The sequence below is a fragment of the Aspergillus karnatakaensis genome, assembly GCF_047715665.1.
Source record: "Aspergillus karnatakaensis strain CBS 102800 unplaced genomic scaffold BJY04scaffold_68, whole genome shotgun sequence".
Taxonomy (NCBI): domain Eukaryota; kingdom Fungi; phylum Ascomycota; class Eurotiomycetes; order Eurotiales; family Aspergillaceae; genus Aspergillus; species Aspergillus karnatakaensis.
In genome coordinates, this window is record NW_027395780.1 from 17,960 (window position 1) to 36,118 (window position 18,159).

The window sequence follows — 18,159 nt, forward strand, 5'->3', positions numbered from 1 at the left end:
ATTGTGTGTTGGGGATGAGCTGGTGCCCCGAGACTTCGGGGCCGGTGGGTGAGGAGCGTGTTTCGGGGGCGGCCGAGAGGCCCCGAGGAGGCCCCCGAGGAGGCCCCGCGCGGCGAGCTTGCACGGCAGTTGACAGCTCCGTCCATCCATCTTTTCGGCCCCACTTGCTGTGACCTTAAGGCTTTCTATCTGAGAGATCAGTTGTAAAAGCGACAGCAGTAGGTATCTTCAATATGGGACTCAAAATTATAATCGTCGGGGCCGGAATTGGAGGACTCGCCGCTGTAAGCTCTCTTGCGGAGTCAAAGCGCACCAGCTAACGAGCACAGGCGGTTTCGCTTCGAAAAGATGATCGAAAAATCACAATCCTGGAACAATCATCCATAGCACAAGAAATCGGCGCAACAATATCCCTTCAACCAAACGCATCCAAGATTGTCGAGCAGCAATGGGGACTTGCATCCAAGCTCAAAGAGCGAGGATCCATGGTCGACCAGGCCTTTGAGATCTACAACCTCGACGAAGAAAGACAGTTGCGGATCCCACTGTTGACGAAAGATAAGTATGGCGCGGAGCGAATGATGTATCACCGCGCGGATCTGCACCAGACGTTGAAGGAGCGCGCGACATCACCGGATTTTCCCGGTCGGGGTGCGACACTTCGGACATCAAGTAGGGTCGCTAGCTGCGATCCTGAAAAGGGAACTGTCACGCTCACGAGTGGAGAAGTGTTGTCGGCGGATTTGATTATCGGCGCAGACGGCATCAAGAGTGTCGTTCGCAATGCGGTTCTCGGGGAGCAGGTTGCAGCGCAGCCAACTGGACTATCGGCCTACAGAATGATGGTTTCTACCGAGATTCTTGAGAGAGAACCTGACTTTGCTAAAGTCATTGACCCTCGCAAAGGCTGCACGACGATGGTGATCGGCCACGACAGGCGGCTAATCATGGGGCCGGCCAGGAATGGCACAATATACAGTGTTGTCGCCCTCGTCCCAGACGAGAACATGAACGAAGACTCGGCAAACACTAGCTGGACAACAAATGGAGACCATGACAAGATGATGGCGACATTTGCAGACTTCCCCACGTGGGCGACGAAACCACTCCTCCTAGCGAAAGGGTCGGCTCTCGGATTGTGGCAGCTCCGCGACCTAGATTCGTTGAAGACGTGGTATCAGGGTCGAGCAATTCTGATCGGTGACGCCGCTCATGCTATGCTACCGACACAGGGCCAGGGCGCCAGTCAGGCAATTGAGGATGCGGAAGCACTCGGCGCCTTCTTCGACGGTTTCGAGAAAGCGAGCACGGTTGCTTCACTGGAGACCGTGACTCGAGTAAACCAAGCAATCTTTAGCTGCAGGTATGACCGAGCATCCACGATACAGGCCTATAGTCGAGACGCTGCAAAGCCGGCAACTGCTGCTGGGGATCGAAAGGTAAACATGAATCCAGCCGAGTTCATGGACTACAATTGTTCTTATAGTGGTGCGCTCGACTGGCAGAAACGGCAAGCAACGGTCGCTTGATGTTGTCATAGCAAATATCCATGGAGTGTTTTCCCGATTAAGCATGCTCTAGTAACCACAAACTCATGTAAGAATACCGTATCCGTCTTTGCGGTCGATGATATCGCAAGGCATCCCCCATTCCTCGCAAAGATCTTGCATGCGGTAGTCAGGGAAAAGACCAAGGTTATCACCCATATGTCGTAGTATATGCAATAGGCTTTTGCGTTCTTTGTCGTCTGTGAGCGTTCGACCAGCCACATATAGGGGCTGCAGCATGTATTTCTGCACGGTGTCACTTGGTAGCGCATGCATAATCGGGATAATCTCCATCGCATGTTTGCGTAATTCCTGCTGCAAATTGTTGTATGTTGAGAGAAGATCCTCATTGCTTCGAGATTGCTGCATAAAGAGCTCCATCGGCCGGCTCACGAGCAGGAGTAATCGCGACATGTGGTAGAAAGCTAAAGTCACCGCGCAGATGTCGCTGGAAAACCAGATCTCTCTCGTAAATGGGTCAATGTTGTGTGAAAAAATCCGCTCGACCGGGGGCCATGCTACGGGTATGTAGAATGACGGGGGTACCGCACTTTGCCAGCGATCGAACATGTCATTCAGAGTGTTCCATTGGCTAGCGTCTCCAAGATCGGAATTAACCAGTTGGCACATCATGCGAAGTAGAGCCTTGAAAAAGACTGTCTCTAGATCGTTCTCGTGCGAGAGCTCGGAAATAAGATTGCCATAACCGTCCAGTGGTAGGCCCATCTGACGCCATAGCACAAGGTCGTTGGTATCGATACGTGTTTTCCTTCGCGTCACAACTATAATCAAGTCAGCACACAGATAAGAGAATATCAATGGCCCACGTACAGCCATTCAACATGTCATTGACCACGAAGAACCAGAAGACGGAGTCCACTGCTCTTGCTGGCTGGGGGATTGTCGAGCCCTGGAGGATTGTGGGCTCAGGAAGATGGGGTCGCAGAAGTCTGTACACCCCGTCTAGATGGCCTGACCATGCACGTATTGTAGCATTGACATCCTCATATTGGCATAGGATGCAGGCAGCAAGTATCTGGTACGAAGACCTGTCATCCCCCTCGGTCGGTTGGTTGCGCTCACTCCGAGGCGTGTGCTCTGCTCCATAAATAAAGTTGGGCGAGAGAGAAAACGATGAGTGATCCGTGCTGCGAAGCTGTTTGGCAAGTAGCTGTATTGCTCTTTCATAGTACTTGGCACCGTACCATGTAAAACCAAGCCTTGTGTCAATTAGGGCCTGCATCATCAGTCTCTGGGTATTGGTCTGTCGGATTTGAGTCTCTGGATGCCGGGTTTGGCCAAGCTGTTTTGCTCCGAGGGCAGATGCGGCATACCGCACGAGGGGGCTACAGTGGGCTAGCTGGACAATGTGTCGGCTAAAATAAGACTGGCCTCCAAGCACGTTCATCCACTCACCCGGGCCCTCTGCGAAGTGGCGCAGGAAGAATGCAATTTCACATCGGTCTTGATAGCTGTCCTCGGTATGGCTGATGGTGTTGGTCTCCGAACTTTGATGCAGTCTCGCCAGCGGCTCAGTGAAAGACGGTGTCGTGCCACTAGTAACGGCTGCTCTCTGGTTTGCGGTCAAAGGCTCGGTGGATTTTGGTAACACCCCTGTTTCATCAAGACTTATTATCGAGTTCACCCTGAATGATCTTCGAGGATGTGATCCTTGTAAGTCAGGACTGGAAGATCCAACTGGCTGTTCCCGCATGCCATTTTCATTGACCGGGCCAATGACATTCTCGGGTTCTGGAGTCGGAAATCAGTAATCGGCAATACGAAAGCAAGGGGATGGCTACCATGAGCAGTGCCCCCATTCTGCACTGAAGGCACCTCAGGCCGGTCCGCAAAGCGATTCACACGCTGCTGGCGAGGAGTAAGGGTGCTCTTTACATCTGTGACGGCAAAAGAGTAAGAGTGCTGCTTGAAGACGCTGTCAATTATGCGACAGGCACGGCCGGTCTTCAGGCACTGTCCACACTCCGGTTTCTGCTCGTCACACTTGATCTTTCGACTCCGACATTCGGGACTATGGATACGTCAGAGGCCGTCTCCCCATGGGGAATGTTGGAGTATGGTGCCCACCATCCTTTTCTGGATCTCGAGTCCCGCTTCGGCGGGCGGCTCGGAGTCACCGGGTCGTCTCCAGTCATCATACCATATTCTCAGGTTGAGAACAGGAAAATCATGCGTGATTGCAAGTTAACAGCAGGGAGTGATGAGATGAAAGTGGGATTTGTTGATTTGCGGGGAAATTCCGATCGGCTCTTCTCCCTCTTTCGTAAGTGGCGCATTTCTTGGCGGCTATACCATATTGGGAAGTTTAAGCGGGTCTCGTGACCGCGTCGAATCCTGCAATCCGCTCATTCCAGCCGCCTCTTCACCCTGCCAAAGAGTGCCTTGAAGATCGAGCAGGGGTTGGAAATGTCGAATACCTTAAACCATTGTTGACAGACATCATTGCTTCAGCCAAACGGCTCAAGTTTTCCTCATTTCCTAGCTTGTATTACAGCCATCTCCACAATATATATATCGGCGCAACTGCGGAAGTCACTTCCACTAAGTCACAGCCACCACCAGTTTCAGAACTCAGTAGTGTCGAGGAACATGTCGTCATCTGCTCACTTTCCTGCTCGAATTTCTGCGTGCGGACGGCATTCTCCAAGGTACCACCCAATCGGCTGATTAGAACCGGCAAAAACCCCAGACCGGGTCAAACTTTCCCATGGGGTATTTGCGATCTCAGCTGGTGATTGGTCACGAGTCAGGGATGCGTTTCGCCGTCTGTCTCCGCAAGTGAACCCGCGTGGTGGCCGAAGAATCATGTTGCAAAGCTGGGGTTGCGTCCCGGAGATCCGGATGCTGGCCTATATAAACCCCCGAACCCCCGTGTAACATTCGGGCTCGAAACATACCGATCTCTTGACACTGTCCGAAATCACTGTATCCCTGCAGAGCGTTAATATTGCTCCGAATCAACATGAGATCACCAGACGCGAAGAAGAAGCCATTCTTTGGGCTTACCGGAGGATGGCTTACCTTCTGGTTGACGGTATGGCCGCCTTTTTAGCTCAAGAAGTCATGGCTGATGAGAAGCAGGTAGCCTGTGCAACCGACATGACTCTCTTTGGATACGACCAAGGAGTTTTTAGTATGTGTGAGGTATACTCTTTCTGTTGCAAAGCTAACCATGCATAGGTGGAGTGACGGTCACGCAAGATTTCCTCGAGTTACACGATCTTGTCGGCCCCTCCCGGACCAAAGTTCTCTCTACTGTGACCGCTATCTACGACATTGGATGTTTCTTTGGCGCCATCATCGCTTTCACATGGGGCGAGCGTCTCGGCCGAAAGAAGTCGATTCTTATAGGAACTACTATCATGGCTGTGGGCACCATCATCAAAGCGAGTTCCTACAGCCTGGCCCAGATGTTTGTTGGTCGGATTGTTCTAGGGTATGTTTTCCACCACCTGTTTCCTTGACTCTGCACTAACTTGAATACAGTCTCGGCAACGGTATCAACACCACCACCGCACCTGTCTGGCAAACAGAGACTGCTCACCACAAGTGGAGAGGGAAGCTCGTTCTGTTCGAGATGGTGATGAATATCGCGGGCTATTGCCTCGTCAACTGGATCAACTACGGCCTTTCATTCCGTGGTGGCTCTGTCGCATGGCGATTTCCCATTGCCTTCCAATTTTTCTTCATCTTCATTCTTTACGCGACTGTCCCATGGCTTCCTGAATCTCCAAGGTAAATACTCTATTTGTACTCAACATGAATCTATCTAACACTTCCAGATGGCTCATGCAACAAGACCGAAAAGAGGAAGCCGTCGAGATCCTAGCAGCCATCGAGGGCAAAGAAGTCACCGATCCCTACATCCAGACGCAGAGCACAGAGATCGAGTTCAGCGTCAAGTATGAGCGGGACAATGCCCCCTCCTGGCGCGACATCCTCCTCCGAAAGCAGGGCAACAACGACACCAAGAGTCTCCGCCGACTTCTCCTTGGCGCCGGCACCCAATTCATGCAGCAGTTCGAGGGCATCAACATCATGTCCTACTACTTCCCAATGGTGATGATGAACTCCGTCGGTCTGTCAGAGAGCATGTCACGTCTCCTCGCCGCCTGCAACTCAGTCTCATACCTCCTCTTCACCTGCCTCTCCGTTCCTCTCTGCGAGCGCTGGGGCCGCCGAGGCCTCATGCTTTTCTCCACCGCCGGCCAAGGATTCTCCTTCCTCATCATCACAATCCTACTCAGCCTCGCCGAGAAGAACCCGGACGACGACCGATTCGGCTCTGCCTCAATCGCTTTCTTTTTCTTGTTCTTCATCACATTCGGCATGGGCATGCTGGGTGTTCCATGGCTGTACCCCACCGAAATCAATTCTCTTCCCATGCGAAACAAGGGTGCAGCAGTGGCTACTGCAACAAATTGGATGACCAACTTCGTTGTCGTTGAGATCACGCCGATTGGGATCCAGAATATTGGTTGGAGATTCTGGATCGTCTGGACTGTATTTAATGCTGCGTTCCTGCCTGTGATTTACTTTTTCTACCCGGAGACCTCCAATCGGACGCTTGAGGATCTGGACGCGTTTTACCGCACGAATCCCTCGCCGATTGTTGTTGGGGATCCAGATGCGATTTGCGTGAAGAGGCCGCTGAAGTATATCCAGCATGAGGATGAGGAGTTGGAGAAGCATGCTGGTGGCAAGGGGAGGGCGTTCCAGGTGGAGGATGTGGCGGCGCCGTGATATTTCTCTCTTGAATCAATGTGTAAATGTTCACGCACTCTAAAATAGATGGTCTGATCTCAACCCAACAAAGCTTTCTCACCCAACCTGAGCAAAATTCCGACGGCTAATTTACCAAAAGGGCAGCGAAACAGTTCTGCGCGGAAACACAGTGGCAACGCTATCTCCTGCTATACCGTACGGAGTACTGCTTGACATGTCGTTCTCTACCGGCTCAAGAAGGATGTAATCAGGCAAATAGGAAAATAGAACCGCTTTGAGCTGCTCTGGATAAGTAATCGGTGACACGAGGAGGTCTTCCATTAGCTGAAGAATCGAATCCACCCAGAGTATTGTTCCAAAGATTGATGTGCACCTCTCATTCCCAGCTCCTCGACATAGCAAAACCTATTTCTGTCCAAGCCAACACAGCAGCGAAGAAAAAACACACACTCAATAATTGACTCTTGCGCATTCAGCTGCAGAGTGATACCTCATAAACATCAGATGAAATGCAGTAACGAACTCTGAACATATGCAGATCTCAAGCCACAATCACACATTTGACTGCAGATCCTTAGATTATACTAACAACTTGATTGAGCGGATCCAATCTTATACCAGTAACCCCTCCACATGACGTTACCACGGACCTCTTTCACGGTGGCAGAGACCCTCGCATTCGACCATAAGCTATCTTTGCTTGTTCCTTCGTCGACTTGAAATTCACACAAGCCCGAATGTTCGGGCAAGTAACAGCAAGAACCGGCACATTCTTCGTCATAGAGCACGAACACGATATCACCTTTGTCTGCAATGCCTCAGGGCATCCCTGCTCTTGGAACCAGGATGAGCAAGCCGGATCACGCATCTACCGAGGCTGCCAGTTCGAACGGCTGAATGGGGTATGCAGGGCTTCGGAAATAGTGTAGCATGCAACCCCGTACGTGCTGACGAGGCCTGCAGCTGACCATGGCGGGGAAATGGAATAAACAATACCTTACAAGCTCCAACGAGGTGTCAAGTCGTGCTTTCAACTTGCAGCCAAAGATATCGGCTCATATGTACCAATCAAAAACCATGTTCCCCAATCCATCTGTTGTTGCAGCAGCAGCCTCTCTGGCCTCCTTCGCAGTCGCAGTTCCGAAAGAAACGCCTGTACCAGAGCTACAAGCCATATTCAGCCGACGCCGAAGGTTACCATAGCTACCGCGAGCTGACTACCTGGATCCAGGTCATAATCTACGACGACCTATTCTTTGAAAGCCGCAGCCGAACAATTGCAGCAGATTGAACATGCCAAATCATGTCACTGCAGGTTCCGGCGGGGATACTACGTAAGCTACCCAATCGAGCGGTCATATGGCCCCAAGCTGTTGCATTCGGGACTAGAGTAATATTCTCAAATGATGAAGATGCTTCGCTGACATTGCAAGAAAATCGAATCTGTGCGGATTCCAGAGAACTCAGCTGCGGATTTGGAAGTACTCAATACTTCCCATATGGATGCTCGTGCTCGTTTGTTGGACGTAAATGGCACCCCCTGTATTCATCTATGCCAGGTTGTCGATTGCAAATGCTTTTGCCATTGCCATTCACTCCAACCTTGCGGATGTAGTATCAGCGTAGCAGGCCTGAAAGGGTGATCGAGAGTGATATCAAGAAGATGCAGTGTGATGACTACCTACCTGCTGTCAATCACGCAGATGACGAATCACAACTTCACCTACATCTTGATCTGCACTCTGCAGGGACAGGAATACGCGATTGGTCAGGGTTTGCGCGGATCACCCCAGATGTTCTTCGTCTCCCAGCCACAATCAATAGTTCATATGTAGGAATGCGTCACACACGGACCATACGTCCTGATTGGCACTCCCCCGCCGGCTTGCAGCGTTCCTTGCAGCTGCAGGGCCACCTATCGGCATGCTAAGGGGAAAGAGCTCGGGCGCGAAGCTGGCTATAAATGTGGATACTTGCTCTCGTCATCTCGCAATTCATACACAGATCACTTATCTCCATCATTCGGTAAAACCCAACTAGTTGCAACATGAAGGTTCTCCCACCCCTCTTGTCAAGCGTCGGACTCGTGTCGCTTGTGACAGCACTGCCCCAAGCTACGGCTCCTCCCGAGGTATTCCACGTCCCACTCTCCAGGTTGACAGCGGAGTCCTCTTGACAATTTGTATCCAGGGCACCATCTACAGCGAGGCCAATTACAGCGGGGACTTCACGTTGACATTTGCCGCAGATGGGAAATGCAATTATCTCTACCCGTACGTGTCCCACTCATCGCCCCAGAAACTGCGCGTAGATTGTGTGGATGAGGAGGGCTGACCCATGGAATGTGGAAATAGATCGATCGAGTCTGTATTCATCCCAAGGGACCAGGATGTGTTCTGCCAGCTGTTTGAGTATGCGGTCCTTTCTCTCCAGGCCCGGAAGAATATTCCGCTAATTATAATAGACTCGACAACTGTGAGGGTGAAGGTGGCGAGGTCATTGTCGCGTCCCAGAGTGCGCTGACGCCAGACCTATACAACGGTATTATCTGTAATGTGTTTGTCTGAAGATAAGGCTTCATTATAAGCTCTTAACGATAGTCTACTATCATATTCTAATATTACGAGATACATCTCTCCCCTCAAAGTAGAACAAGCGGGTAGAAATATTTCGATTCTGGGAAACATGCTGCTGGAACACAGAGTATCCTTCCTTCCCTAGGAAACCCCTATACTATTACATTGATATATGGCTACCGATGTCGACGTTGCAGCAGAACCATTCTGGCCCGATGGCAATGCTCATGGAAATTGGTAGGTCAAAAAGGAGAAGGTGTAGGAGAATGGAGGGATAGGGCACATATGTGCCTGCAGATGCCCCACCAGGGTAAGATCACATCATGGTCGCCTGTAATCTCCCCGTGGTTTTACACCAAGAAAGGGAGGCAGGGCGAGCAGTTAGTGGCAGGAAAAAGCAGATGCGGGGTTACACGAAGTCCAACCCTTCATTCTACTGGAATGGCCAATAGTCGGGGTCCAGGTAGCGAGGCTGCAGTGTGCATGAAGCAAGGCTGGTGTGTGTACGGAGAGACTCGGCGGGCCATTACTTTGGGTTGTGTATTGTGATATTGCAATTTGGACCTCACAGACTAACAGGACCAATGCTACTTCCTAGTACGCAAGGATATCACTGGCAGATCAGCCTGAACTACTACCGATTACCAAAGGATAAGAATCACAACTATGATTGACACTACTGCATAAAGCTACAATCCGATTTAGAATGGCGGGTGTATGAGGTTCACGCTGGAAATCGCGAGTTCCATGCTGGTTATATCTGGGCCCATATGCGATGAGAAGAAGCGTTGATTCACGAATATCGACTGCTCTCTGCTAGCGATGTTATTGGCAGTGGCGAGGGCTTAAGGAAGATGCAGTTGAAAACAGTCCCTACATCTCGGCGCGTTGCGATACGGTACTGGTAAGGGGCGCGTGATATGGCACGTTGCGCTCTTATTTTGTGTCACAGAGGATATCTAGAGCAAGTGAATCCGGTCCGTGTAAGAGCCTAAAGTTCCAATTTGCAGGCGGAATAGCAGAAAAGCACTACCCAGCCAAGCCACTCGGTGCCCCCATATCGTCCTATTAATGCATGGATTGGCGGCGTATCTGCCAGGGTTGCGCAATACTGCAGTACGCTGGATGGTGACAAGGTGACCCGCAACGTCGGACGTGCTATATCTTCCAACATCATCGTGTTCCCATCTAGGTGTATAGCAGAATTTTCTTGATACCTAAATACAGGCTGTATGCAACGTTTCAATGCCCGCTGAAATCACCACCAGTATCTTGGGCTCCGCGCCCCCGTCTAAAGCCATGTACGACAGCTCATCCCTGTACGAAGCTTATTCTGTCCTGTCTCAACCACGCAACGTGAACATGCCCCGCGCTGAATGGCCACGCTTGCTCTCTATGCTCGGCCTAGTCAAAGACACCACGATCCTCGAACTCGGCTGTGGATTCGGGTGGTTCTGTCGGTGGGCGAGCGAACACGGCGCAGCGCGTGTTGTCGGGGTCGATAATTCGAGAAAAATGCTGGAGAGGGCGGAGGCGATTAACATGGCTCCGGAGATCACGTATATATGTCGCGACTTGGATTCTCTAGAGTCCGACGCTAAAAACCATCACGAACAGAAAAACGTGCTGCTGGGACTCGACGGGAAGGAGGGCGCAAGTGAGGGATTCGACACCGTGTTCAGTGCCCTTGCCTTTCACTACATCGAGCATCTGCAATCCCTTTGTGAGGCCGTACATGCAGCGCTGAAACCAGGTGGCCGTTTTCTCTTCTCGTTTCTGCACCCCGTCTGGACCGCTACCGACAATGGCAGTTGGCAAGAGAGGGCTCAAGGGGAAGTCTTCTGGCCGCTGAGTAATTATTCGGAGGAGGGTTGGCGGGTCAACAACTGGATCAAACTCGATGGTGGAGTGAGGGTATATCAGCGAACGATGGATACATATTTCTCGATATTGAGGGATTGTGGGTTTGACATTTTCAATATGGGAGAGTGGATGTTTGAGGAGGGATCCTTCCCGGAGGAGCATGTTGATGCTGGAAACGAAACCCATCGACCGTTTTTTCTGCTTGTTGGGGCGAGGAAAAGAGATCTCTAAATGCTTTGATTTGAGGCTGTTGTAATGTGTTGCCGCATGGCATCCGGCTGCGGGAGAAAAGGATGGTATTATTGCGCTACTACCTCTGTAGCCCTAGGGCTATCGAAATATAACATCCAGTTCCACAACTCTTCGACGTTAAAGCCCTCGAATGGAAATACCTCCTCAATGCCACTCGGTAGACTTACCGGGTCGGCAGCCGTTACCTGGTCAAGGTACGAATTCTCCGTCGGATCCAGGGATATACACTGGGTATGTGGGTGATTGGGGAGTGACGGCCAGTCGCTGTGGGTCCCATTTCGAATATCTGATGCCGGGTGGGAAAACGAATGTGCTCGCCGAGTCGCAGAGGCTGTACTCGTTGCGTTGTTTTGCTGGACCAAAGGGGTGGCTGGGTCATAGCTTGACGGAGTTGGCAGGTGACCGTGTGAGTAGCCATCTGCTGTCTGTTTATATGATGTAGCTCCAGCAATCTGCCTATAGTTCTTGTGATACGTTGTATCTACCGTCTTTATAGGGCTTCCGACTGTGACCTCTGTAGCCGCTTGCCCTTCCAGTCGGGCGTGGAGCTGATCATATATGACCGCCAGGCCTTCGATGTAACGGGGGTCAAAGTTGCACTGTGCAAACCTCGTACTTGAGTATTGTAAACAAGCCTTCAGCAGCTGCATGTCCATTGCTTGTAACCTGGACGCGGGATGCTTCATGAGGTAGATAGCAAGAGCAATGCAAGCGAGCCCCGCAGTGCCAGTGGGAATGAGACAGCTATCTGATCCCCGGTCCTGCAGCTCGATACTGAGTTTTGCAATAGCTCGTGCGCTGTTTACGCATACAGATTCGCCGTTTGCAAGCCGGAAGCGAGACGGGTCATCGGGACAATGTTTCATGACTTCCTGTTCAATCTTCGATTTAGGGGCAATGAGCGCCGCACGATGAAGGGCGATCATTGCGCCATGATACTCGATGGAAAGCAAGGCAACGATATGAAATTCCTCGTTTGAGCAAATGATATCGTTCCCCGGTCGAAGTTCGGACGGTATTTCGTTTGCCCAGGAAAGGAGCCCCCGGTCAAGGCGGGCTGTGTCGAGTAGTATTTGACGGACACTCCGAGTAGAAGGTTTGTAGCTGTAGATGTGCTGACTGATGCTTCCTTGATATGTCGCCAGGCCAAGGTGCCAATGTAGGAAGCGGTCTTTGGTCAAATCCAGGGTGTCAGATGGCGCCATGAGATCCTCCGAGATGAGTGTGGGCCAGCCAGAGGCGATATGCATTAACTTTTCGAGGCAACAACATGTCACCCAAATGCGTTTATGGAGGTTGTCTTGGGGGGGAAACTTTGTGGATGAGGGGCGGTGGATGCCTAGGGTGTATGAGATACGAATGGCGATGCCGAGTGTCTGCCAGGCTAAGCCTTCCTGGTTGTGGCCACGATATGCGATAGTGAGAAGTAACAAAGCTTGAACAGTCGGTAGGTATGGCACGACGATGATATGAGCGAGAAGGCCAGCCGCAGCGTGAAGGTATCGCTCGCCTTCTTCTGTTGGACACTGGGATTCTTCATCAACCCCAATACCCATGATGAGGTAGGCAGAGACCAGGAGAGGAACGTCATCTCTGGGGAGCGACTTGAAAGTCGACAGACTCGCAAGATTCTCAATGGTATCAGGCAGTATTGACAGATTGAAAACGGGGTACAACGTGTGAACACGCGACCGGTATACCGAGAGAAAGCGCTCGCGACGGTCGGGATCCGGCAGTTCAGGAAGCACCAGGGTAAGGGCCAAATCCAACTCTTCGGCATGTCGCATTCCATGCCGAAAGAGCCCGGAGATGGGCTTCATGCGCACGGCTTGGAAGTAGACATCGAGGGATTTGGCCAGGCATTGGGAGCTGCTGCCTCCGAGGATCTTGGTCCTATTCGTGCCGTGTTCGGTGTTGACCGAAGTGTCGAATGGCTGTCGTATAGGGGAGACCTCGCTCTCAGCACCAACCTCAGCGCCTTCCTCTACGGCCAGAGATCTTGGTGCTGCATTTTTGGGAGGGAATGCCGCCGGTAGGCGATCTACAGTATCGTGCACCTCTGTAGTGACAGCCGTGCTCGGGGGTTTCTCAGGTACCTCTAGCCATTCTCGCACTCCAGGACACCCGGGCCTCTGGGGGTCCGTCGTCAAGCAGTTCTGGTTTCGTACACGACAATTTCGACATTTCGGATACTCCGCATCACACTTGACCTTTCGCTGGCGGCATATATTACAGGCCATGGATAGCCGGGGGCGCTTCGCAGGCGGTGGTCGGTCCATTGCTGCAGACAGCTATCGTATGATTGACTCCTGACGGGCAGGTCAGTCACCGAACACTTATCTCGGAGCTGTTGCAATGAGCTCTAGGCTGCAATACGCAGACATGAACCTCCACCGGTCACCCCCACGGGGTTTGAGATTAACAATGCGGGGTCGGCTGCTGTCAATGCAATCTGCACCATTATGTCCCCACTTCAGCTCTCTTTCCCCACCCTACAGCTGTCAAAATGACCTCGGCTGAGTTTCGTTGACCTCGGGTCCAATCGGTGGCCAGAAATTACTGATCACGCGGCCGAATGCCAGAGATGTTGGGGTAAAAGAAGGTCCCCGAGCATATACACTCCACCAATAATCTACGGTTTATTGCGCATCCGACTCTTCCAAACACTCTCGGGGTTGTAGGTCCCCGACAGGCGCAATCCACTTTCTTGACAAGACTATCTAGGTCCGAGACAGGACTGAACGCTATTTCCATCAGCCGATCACCTCGCCAGGCAGACAAACAGCGGGCAGAAAAGTCATGTTCCCTCGATGTCGAACGTAATGATCACCAAGTTGGCTGTATCTCTCTCCCTGACTGCGGGGGTTTGTATGCCATTCTACCTTCCGTATGCCACCTCTCGCGCCCCATGCAGGAGCAAAGCTGCTTGTGCTTCGAGGTAGCCCTCACAAACATCGCTCTATAGTTATCGTCCTGACAACGCTCTAGAGCTCGAGAATATCCCGCGATTGGACCGTTTTTCCACCTGTATTAAACGCAAATGCGACACGGCCACCAGCAGTCGGCACAACCCCGATCCAGCGCCCCCAGACCTCGGCAGCACCTTGGATATGTTGTAAGCAGGCAGATGAATATGTCAGATGAGGAAATACGTCCTTGAGGAAATGTACGTTAGGTGCTTGGATTTTGTAGTCGTTTCAGATGTAACCATACCCTGGTTGGCTTGAAATATATTTGCGCAGGCAGATTGCAAAACACACGAGAACATCCATATATTGGGGCCGTCAAAACATGCTCTCCTGTTAGACTAGCGCCTTATCAGAAGCTTCTCTGTTTTTATGTGCCCAAGACGTAGACGCTGTCCATAAGACTTGATTTTTGGGAACTAATATTCCATTTTCTATATGTTTGGACTCTAGACAAACGGCAAAATAACAGAACTTGGATAGTCGCCACCAACATGAACGAAGTGCTTCCCACGGTTCAACTCATGTTCGGGTCGCGGCTTCGACCACGTCTTGTACTCGGCGATACTGGGATATTGACCAGATACCTACAAGCAGTTAGCCATACTCCATCAAATCTTCTGTAGTGTCACTTACCCTAATACTGATCGACTCGCCAGCATCGAAATCAACACCCATCGCCCAGACACCAATCTCCAACTTGACAACCTCACCCGCAGGGATCTTCTCTTGTTTGGTATGAGGGTGGAATGGGAACTGCGGGTGGATGCTCTTGCTTGAATCAATGGCGCGGTGGGAAGCGCGGAGAATTCCGACAGACCCGAGGTGCAGGTTCGTGCTTGATTGCTGTTTCTCCTCGATTTCATCGATCGACTTGATCGGTGTCGCGTCGAAAGGGAAGTTCAGATGCATCAGCGGCTTGCCGTTCTTGTCTTTCTTGCGGATGATCACGAACACAGTGAAGTCGTCGCGGTCTTCGCTGGAGACGTACAGGACAGCTTTTGGCAGGCCAATCAACCGGGCTGGCTTGTCGAAGGTGTATGAGAACTCAGCGAAACTCGAGGACTTTTCCGAGTCGTATGAGACTTTCTCGTATTTCGCAACAGGGTTAGTATTGAGTCTCTGCGGGGATAAGAACAACTCGCGATATTGTGTGTTAGGGACAGGGAAGTCCTCAAGTACGATATCGTGGATCGCCTCGCGGTCGCCAAACTGCAGCGTCGCCCAGCGCACCTTGGGCGTCTTCTCCCAGCCATTCTCCTTGCCCTTGAGGTATCGGTCGAAAAAGTGGACGAGCTCTTCATTCGACTCCGGACAGCTGTACAGTTCGTACCACTCCTGGTAGCTTCCCCATTGAATCCACTTCTGGTCGTGAGGAACTTCCAACCATCCCCGGATTGACCCCATCGTATGGATTGAGCTGACATCCGAGCCCCGAATGTATATCGGACATTTCACCTTGGTCATATCGACCCTCTTATCCTCCCAGAATGGACTCGAGACGGGCGAACGACGATACATCTCCTCCATATCCTCAATTCCCGAGCTTGACGGTCCACGCACGATCTCATTCGTGATGAGATCGAAGTTACTCATGGAGAACCAGCCACCGCGGCAGAATTGCTCTCGGAAGAGATCACCCATGCCCTCCCAAGGCGCAATAGCCTTTAAAGACGGCGGTTGTTGAGCAGCAATAAACCATTGCGAGATAGCAAGAGCTGAGTTCCCTGCCATACCAACGGAGCCGTTACACCAGTCCATCTTCGCGATCGCTTCAACGACGTCGTAGCCATCTTCCGCGTCCTGTGCACCCATAACGCCGATCAATCCATCGCTGTTCCCTGCGCCGCGTGTATCGACACTGATAATTGCATATCCCTTCGGACACCAAGTTTGCGGATCAAGACCTTCAAACTTCTCCAACCCGCTGAGATCGGACCGCGGGACGCAGCAGTTCCAAACACACATCGGTAGCATATCTAACGCACTGTATTTCTTGCCATAGAATGACCAGCTCAAGACCGCGGGGACTTTCTCATCGGTATCGGCCGGGCGATAGACGTCTGCGTAGAGTCGCGCGCCGTCGCGCATAACGAGTTCGACATCGTGGTCAATTCGAATTGGGCTTTGGAGAGCCTTCGCGTTAAAGCCGTTCCATCCCACGGGGAGGACTTCGCTCTTGCCAGGTTGTGGCGGGATGTAGCCGTTTTCGCCCTCCTTGGGGGGCTTGATGCGTTTGTAGGCGGCTTGCACGGGGGGCGGCATGTTGGCGGGCTGAATTGCAGGTACAAGGTCGCTTGGTTGATGGACTGGCCAATGCTATCTTCCTTTGCTGTTGATTTACTTTTTATAAAATCGTCACCAGCTTCTCCAAACCCCAACTCTCCCCCACATCATTCCGGCAGAACTCCGGGGTACTTTCGATGCTGACATTCTCATTGACTCGGGGCTTTAGCGCCCGAGCCCTCGGAGGGCCTCGAAAGCGGGGGTTCGGTAGCCCCCGAGCACATCCTCAATCCCCATGCCCCTCCCCCGACGTTATCACCACCCCCGACACTCGGGGCCATGCAGATTCACAATTCCAGTCAGCTGCAGCCGGACGTTTACTTAAGTGATTTTTGACAACCCACCAGAATCACACCAAGACAGAGCCAGCACATCAGTCAAGACCTATCAGATCACGTTACCTCACCATGTCTACCACCACCACAACCACCGCGACCACCACCACACTCAAAGAAATCGCCGAGGCGACCAACGAGTCCTATACTATCAAGGATCTGGTTGACTTCAGCGATCGCCACTACGGCGACTGGCGCGATGAGTTCCACAAGAACGGCTGCGTTGTTCTCAAGAACGTCATCAGTAAGGAGAGAGCCCAGTACTACTGCGACAAGCAGATCGAGTGGTTGAAGAAGTTTGAGCTTGGCTTCGATGAAAACGATGAGAGTACATGGACGGCGGAGCATCTTCCTGTCAGTTTCAAGGGCGGGTACGTATCTATACTCTGTGAACAGTGCAGGTGCTAATGCCCGGCGCTTAGTATGTACTTCGCCTACGGCTCCACCCACGAGAAAATGGCGTGGGAGGCCCGCACCGAGCCTGCAGTCGTTGAGATTTTCGAAAAGCTATGGGAGACCAAAGAGCTCCTCTGCTCCTTCGACGGCTCGAACATCTCGCTCCCGAGACGCACGGATCTGAATTGGAGTCCTTGGCCGCACTGTGACCAGAACCCCAACCGGAAGGGGTAAGCCGCTCACTACTCTCTGTTAAAGAGCCTAACACTAACGATAATAGCATGCAAGCCGTCCAAGGCCTCCTAAACTACGCCCCCAACGGCCCCCAAGACGGCGGCCTAATGCTCATGAAAGGCTCCGCCAAGCTCTTCGACGAGTTCTTCGCCCAGGACCGCGATCCCTACGACCACGAAGACGCCCCTCCCCCCGAGATCAAGTACATGGATCTCTTCCTATTCCACCAGAACGACCTGAAGTGGTTCACCGACCGCGGGTGCGAGCTCGTCAAGATCAACATGGAACCCGGAGACTTTGTCCTCTGGGACTCGCGCACGATGCACTATGCCTGCCTCCCTGAGGGAAACCAGATCCGCCACGTGCAGTATATCTGTATGACCCCGAAACGGTTCGCCACTGAGAAGGCGCTGGAGTTGAAGAAGCAGTGTTTTGAGAATTATATGGGTACCACGCATTGGCCTCATTGGTATGTTTGTCCTACCGTTTCTGGCAGATTTAGGAAAACTGATGGTTGTAGCAATATTCGCCCGGCGACCGAGAAGCCGATGCGCAATGGAGAGGTTTGCCCTAAGTATCGGACGGAGCCCTTTGAGAAGCCGGAGTTGACGGACTCGGTGCTCAAGTTGGCGGGGGTTAAGGCTTACTAGAGATTATGTACATCTTGCTAGCTAGTTGAATGAACATGCTTCTACAATACTATCTTTTCCCTCTTTAAAGTGACGCCAGTGTGTACTGTGGGCCCTAGGGGAAACATCGAAATCGCCCAACAAAAGAAAACAAGCAATCGCCAACTTTGGTGAGCCTTGTTAGCTTGCTAGATATTACAGACTTCATAGAATTCGTCGATTTCGCGGATTTCGCGGATTTCGCGGACTACCTGAGGTCCATGATCCTCGCCGACTATCGTCAACCCTCACCTCCGAAAAGTCGCACCCGTATCCTATTCCCCATGGAG

General features: G+C 51.9%; 8 protein-coding genes across 8 annotated transcripts; 5 read left to right on the forward strand and 3 right to left on the reverse strand.

Annotated features, from left to right (window-relative positions):
- Positions 1–233: 233 nt before the first annotated feature.
- Positions 234–1,529, forward strand: BJY04DRAFT_210640 (uncharacterized protein; the record flags this gene model as incomplete). Its single annotated transcript, XM_073714276.1, has 2 exons — positions 234–284; positions 330–1,529. The coding sequence occupies 2 exons, from the start codon at positions 234–236 to the stop codon at positions 1,527–1,529; spliced, it is 1,251 nt and encodes a 416-aa protein (XP_073566145.1).
- Positions 1,530–1,560: 31 nt separating this feature from the next.
- On the reverse strand, positions 1,561–3,741 carry BJY04DRAFT_142861 (Zn(II)2Cys6 transcription factor). Its single transcript, XM_073708713.1, has 4 exons — positions 3,636–3,741; positions 3,350–3,579; positions 2,379–3,299; positions 1,561–2,329 (listed from the first exon to the last, which is right to left on the reverse strand). Exons 1-4 carry the CDS (start codon positions 3,704–3,706, stop codon positions 1,593–1,595), a joined length of 1,959 nt encoding a protein of 652 aa, XP_073566146.1. The 5' UTR covers positions 3,707–3,741; the 3' UTR covers positions 1,561–1,592.
- A 715-nt stretch (positions 3,742–4,456) lies between these two features.
- On the forward strand, positions 4,457–6,874 carry BJY04DRAFT_200042 (sugar porter family MFS transporter). Its single transcript, XM_073712863.1, has 5 exons — positions 4,457–4,602; positions 4,650–4,701; positions 4,749–5,004; positions 5,055–5,303; positions 5,351–6,874. The coding sequence occupies exons 1-5, from the start codon at positions 4,531–4,533 to the stop codon at positions 6,309–6,311; spliced, it is 1,590 nt and encodes a 529-aa protein (XP_073566147.1). The 5' UTR covers positions 4,457–4,530; the 3' UTR covers positions 6,312–6,874.
- Positions 6,875–8,340: 1,466 nt separating this feature from the next.
- On the forward strand, positions 8,341–8,860 carry BJY04DRAFT_223123 (uncharacterized protein; the record flags this gene model as incomplete). Its single annotated transcript, XM_073717602.1, has 4 exons — positions 8,341–8,424; positions 8,484–8,566; positions 8,648–8,704; positions 8,758–8,860. The coding sequence occupies 4 exons, from the start codon at positions 8,341–8,343 to the stop codon at positions 8,858–8,860; spliced, it is 327 nt and encodes a 108-aa protein (XP_073566148.1).
- A 1,254-nt stretch (positions 8,861–10,114) lies between these two features.
- BJY04DRAFT_223124 (class I SAM-dependent methyltransferase) lies at positions 10,115–10,963 on the forward strand (the record flags this gene model as incomplete). The annotated part of the gene is made up of 1 exon (XM_073717603.1): positions 10,115–10,963. The coding sequence occupies one exon, from the start codon at positions 10,115–10,117 to the stop codon at positions 10,961–10,963; it is 849 nt and encodes a 282-aa protein (XP_073566149.1).
- Positions 10,964–11,031: 68 nt separating this feature from the next.
- Positions 11,032–13,263, reverse strand: BJY04DRAFT_223125 (uncharacterized protein; the record flags this gene model as incomplete). Its single annotated transcript, XM_073717604.1, has 1 exon — positions 11,032–13,263. One exon carries the CDS (start codon positions 13,261–13,263, stop codon positions 11,032–11,034), a length of 2,232 nt encoding a protein of 743 aa, XP_073566150.1.
- A 1,136-nt stretch (positions 13,264–14,399) lies between these two features.
- Positions 14,400–16,215, reverse strand: BJY04DRAFT_210644 (CocE/NonD family hydrolase; the record flags this gene model as incomplete). Its single annotated transcript, XM_073714277.1, has 2 exons — positions 14,400–14,537; positions 14,587–16,215. The coding sequence occupies 2 exons, from the start codon at positions 16,213–16,215 to the stop codon at positions 14,400–14,402; spliced, it is 1,767 nt and encodes a 588-aa protein (XP_073566151.1).
- Positions 16,216–16,643: 428 nt separating this feature from the next.
- BJY04DRAFT_231675 (uncharacterized protein) lies at positions 16,644–17,851 on the forward strand (the record flags this gene model as incomplete). Its single annotated transcript, XM_073719596.1, has 4 exons — positions 16,644–16,942; positions 16,994–17,197; positions 17,248–17,670; positions 17,722–17,851. 4 exons carry the CDS (start codon positions 16,644–16,646, stop codon positions 17,849–17,851), a joined length of 1,056 nt encoding a protein of 351 aa, XP_073566152.1.
- Positions 17,852–18,159: the final 308 nt, after the last annotated feature.

Excerpts from the sequence above, each read along its gene's own strand:
- BJY04DRAFT_142861 (XM_073708713.1), bottom strand. The coding sequence starts at position 3,706 with ATGATGACTGGAGACGACCCGGTGACTCCGAGCCGCCCGCCGAAGCGG. Across the intron at positions 3,580-3,635 it reads TCGAGATCCAGAAAAGGATG|TCCCGAATGTCGGAGTCGAA; the intron begins GTGGGCACCATA and ends ACGTATCCATAG. Across the intron at positions 2,330-2,378 it reads CAATGACATGTTGAATGGCT|TTGTGACGCGAAGGAAAACA; the intron begins GTACGTGGGCCA and ends ACTTGATTATAG.
- BJY04DRAFT_200042 (XM_073712863.1), top strand. The coding sequence starts at position 4,531 with ATGAGATCACCAGACGCGAAGAAGAAGCCATTCTTTGGGCTTACCGGA. Across the intron at positions 4,603-4,649 it reads GGCTTACCTTCTGGTTGACG|GTAGCCTGTGCAACCGACAT; the intron begins GTATGGCCGCCT and ends GATGAGAAGCAG. Across the intron at positions 4,702-4,748 it reads ATACGACCAAGGAGTTTTTA|GTGGAGTGACGGTCACGCAA; the intron begins GTATGTGTGAGG and ends AACCATGCATAG.